Raw genomic sequence first — 3,136 nt, forward strand, 5'->3', positions numbered from 1 at the left:
GACACGACGCAGGTCACAGCGAGACCCCGGATCTGCAGGACTCGGACTTCTTTGGGACAGACGCTGCTGCAGATTTCAGTTTGTTTGGTTTTTTAAATTGCTTCTGTTAGATTTTTACAAACATCTACTATAGAGCAACGTCGTCCAATCACAGCACGACCACGAAAAGTGTTTGTTTTAATTATCTCTCAACATCAGACACAGGAAAAGAAAAGAAGTGGAATATTTAAAATTGTATCTAGACTGCAGTACCCATTTCAAACACTAGGGGGTCAGAGTTGTTTATTTATAAGAGAGGTGCAGCTCAGTCCACAAGGGGGCGCAAGAGCTAACGTTCCTCCCAGGAGCTTTAAAGAAGAGAACAGGACGATGAGACGACCACGTTTGTTTACAGACGGCGTGCTGACGTTTGTTTGTGTTAAGCAGCAGCTCCAGCGACGGGCCGACCTCAGATCACTCACACAGAATCCTCCTCCCTGTGGCCGTGTCCCCCCATCGTCCTCTCTGTTCCTACATTCATCAGCGAGGCTCCACTAGCTTGAAGCATTTCTCAGATTTAAACTTCATATCTGAGCAGAATCTTCAACGAGGCATCGGGAGCATGGGAACTTAAATTTCAATTAAGGTGTCGAACGCAGAGAGTCATTAGCCCCCAGAAGTCGTCTAAAAGTGGCTTTGTGCTTCATAGTGGAGAGCTTTGGCAGAGATTTAAAAGTTTTAAGAGAAGAAGAAGAAGAAGAGAGGCAGCTGGGTGTAAGATGAAAGCGTGGAGGGTGGACCGTGAGAGTGTACGGAGACGATGATGAAAGGGAGATGATGGAGGGCTTAGAGAAAGAGCACGAGGTTACAGAGGTGAGAAATCTCATTGGGAACCACATCCCCATGTCCTGGAGTGGACACGAGCGCAGATAACGACACCAACGGGGGGAGGATTAAGGTGAACCAAGAGGGGGGGGATCAAAGGTGAGGGGCGGGGGATTAAGAGGGACCGACCTGGGCGGGGGGCAAAAAGAAAGAAAGGAGCCGTGAGTGAGACGGAGTGCTGATTGACGTTGATTGAATTTCTAAATCCCTGAACAGAAATCAATCAAACTCATCGACCCATGTCAAAAATACAGCTGGACGTCTCTGCACCAGAAGGGAAGAAAATATCATCATATGACGCATCAAGTCGGCCGTGAGCCACCGTGGTCTGTCACCCCCCCCCCCCCCTCTTACCTTGGCTTTGCTCTGCGTGGAGAAGTGCTGCTGCACAAACAGGGCTCCCAGAGCCATGCCGAAGTGTTTGTTGGCCTGAGTGAGGCAGAGCCGGCCCAGCTCCAGCTGCTGCTCCGTGCCGTCGATCTCCCGGGAAAACTCGTGGATGCTGCTGCGGAAGGCGGTGGACAGGTGTTCACTGAGAGCCGCCACGATACGCCACAGCATGTAGTTATGGAGAACCCTGGGACGGACAGAGCGGGACAGAAAGGTCCGACATGTTCACTCAGATTGGTTTTGAATCTTTGAACAAATGGAAGCAGCTTTCCAGGCTCACGTAAAAATGGAAACACTGAGCACTAACCTAACCTACTCACAGGCCGCACTAAACCAGCTTCAAGATCCTCCTCTCCATCACACAAAGTCTGACAGCGTCACAAAAACTGAGAGTCAGCAACCTCCTGCAGCTGAAAGCAGCGGCGAGTAAGAGCTTACTGTACGATCAGCAGCTTCTGCTAGCGTACGTTAGCTTGCAGTGTAGCTACGAGCAGTAAACATACACACTCCATACTCTCCTCTTTCAGACTTTCAGTGAAATGAAAAGTTAAATAGTGGTGTCGTGCAGCTCTACTGTGTCTAACTCTGATCTGAATCCATCTGGCCCGAAGTTCTCCTCCTCCATCTGCCCTCTGAGACACTCAAGACTCGCAAAAGTTGGAGAGAGAACAAGTGGGAGACAGTGATGGAGAGCGAGCGCAGAGGAGTCAGGAGGGTCCACCAGTCAGAGAACAGCCCCCCCCCCCCTCCAGAGAGACTCACAGCCGAGCGGGGGGAAGAAAATGGATCATTGGTTATGTATTCAAGCTGCGTCTCATCCTCCAGACGATGGAGTGCTGGTGTGTCCCTGTACCCCCACTGGGTGCACACATCTCATCTGCCCAGCGGGTACAAATGCCCCCCCAGCCCCCCACTGTGAACCCCGAGGCATGGAGTTGTTGTTGTTAGCGCTTTCTTTTTTTTTTTTTAAGTTCCCGTTTGCATGACAGATATTAAATCACAAACGGCTCGGCGCAGCACCCCGAGGTCCCGCCAGCAGAGCCCGTGTGAAGTGAATTTAACTGACAGGAAGTGGGAGGGGCAGGAGGGGAGGAAAGAAGGAAGAGTCTCAGCTGCTGTCCTTCGTCTTCTCATACATCCAGGTGTGCTGCAGGTGTGGCTGCTTCCTGTTTGTCTGACGTGGACACCTGGTTGGTGCTGTGAGTCTCTAAATCCTTGTTCACACTGAACCTTCAAATCTGAGTTTCATCATCCAGATTATTTTCAGTCTGAACACAAAAAGTCTCATGAGATCTGATGTTTCTAAATCTGATTCCTTCAGATCAGACTCAGTCTGAACGTGTCGCTGGCTTCAGCGTGTCTTCAGCGTGCGTCTCAACACGACGCCATCGACGACAACAACAACGCCGTGGATCCATCAGGACAGAAGTGAACTGAGATCAGTGAAAGAGAACTTGAGTCAGAAATAATCACACTGCTCTGACAGCCATGTTGCTGTGACTTCCTGGGTGTAACCTGTTACCATAGAAACCAATGTGGATCAGACCAGGTCAGTGCGGAGAGGCAGATCAGATCTGCTTACTGACAGTCTGTGACATGGACAGACAGTCAGTCAGATTCTGATCAGATTTGGGCGTCAGGCTGAACAAAGCATGTGTGTGTGTGTGTGTGTTTGTGTGTTTAGGTGTGTGTGTGTGTGTGTTTGTTTGTGTGTTTAGGTGTGTGTGTGTGTGTGTGTGTGCGTGAGTGAGTGTGTGTTTGCGTGAGTGTGTGTGTGTGTGTTTGTGTGAGTGAGTGTGTGAGTGAGTGAGTGAGTGTGTGTGCGTGAGTGAGTGAGTGTGTGTTTGCGTGAGTGTGTGTGTGTGTGTTTGTGTGAGTGAGT

General features: G+C 50.1%; 1 protein-coding gene across 2 annotated transcripts in view; it reads right to left on the bottom strand.

Annotated features, from left to right (window-relative positions):
* ecel1 (endothelin converting enzyme-like 1) overlaps window positions 1-1,674 on the bottom strand; it is a 15,816-nt gene extending 14,142 nt beyond the window's left edge. The window contains exon 1 of one of the 2 annotated variants that reach the window (XM_079354723.1): window positions 1,219-1,674. In XM_079354723.1, the coding sequence (XP_079210849.1) occupies window positions 1,219-1,425 (207 nt within the window). In that variant the 5' untranslated portion in view covers window positions 1,426-1,674. The remainder of the gene's footprint in view (window positions 1-1,218) is intronic. The other variant, XM_079354724.1, reaches the window with a different exon arrangement.
* Window positions 1,675-3,136: the final 1,462 nt, after the last annotated feature.

Source organism: Symphodus melops, assembly GCF_947650265.1.
Source record: "Symphodus melops genome assembly, chromosome: 10".
NCBI lineage: Eukaryota > Metazoa > Chordata > Actinopteri > Labriformes > Labridae > Symphodus > Symphodus melops.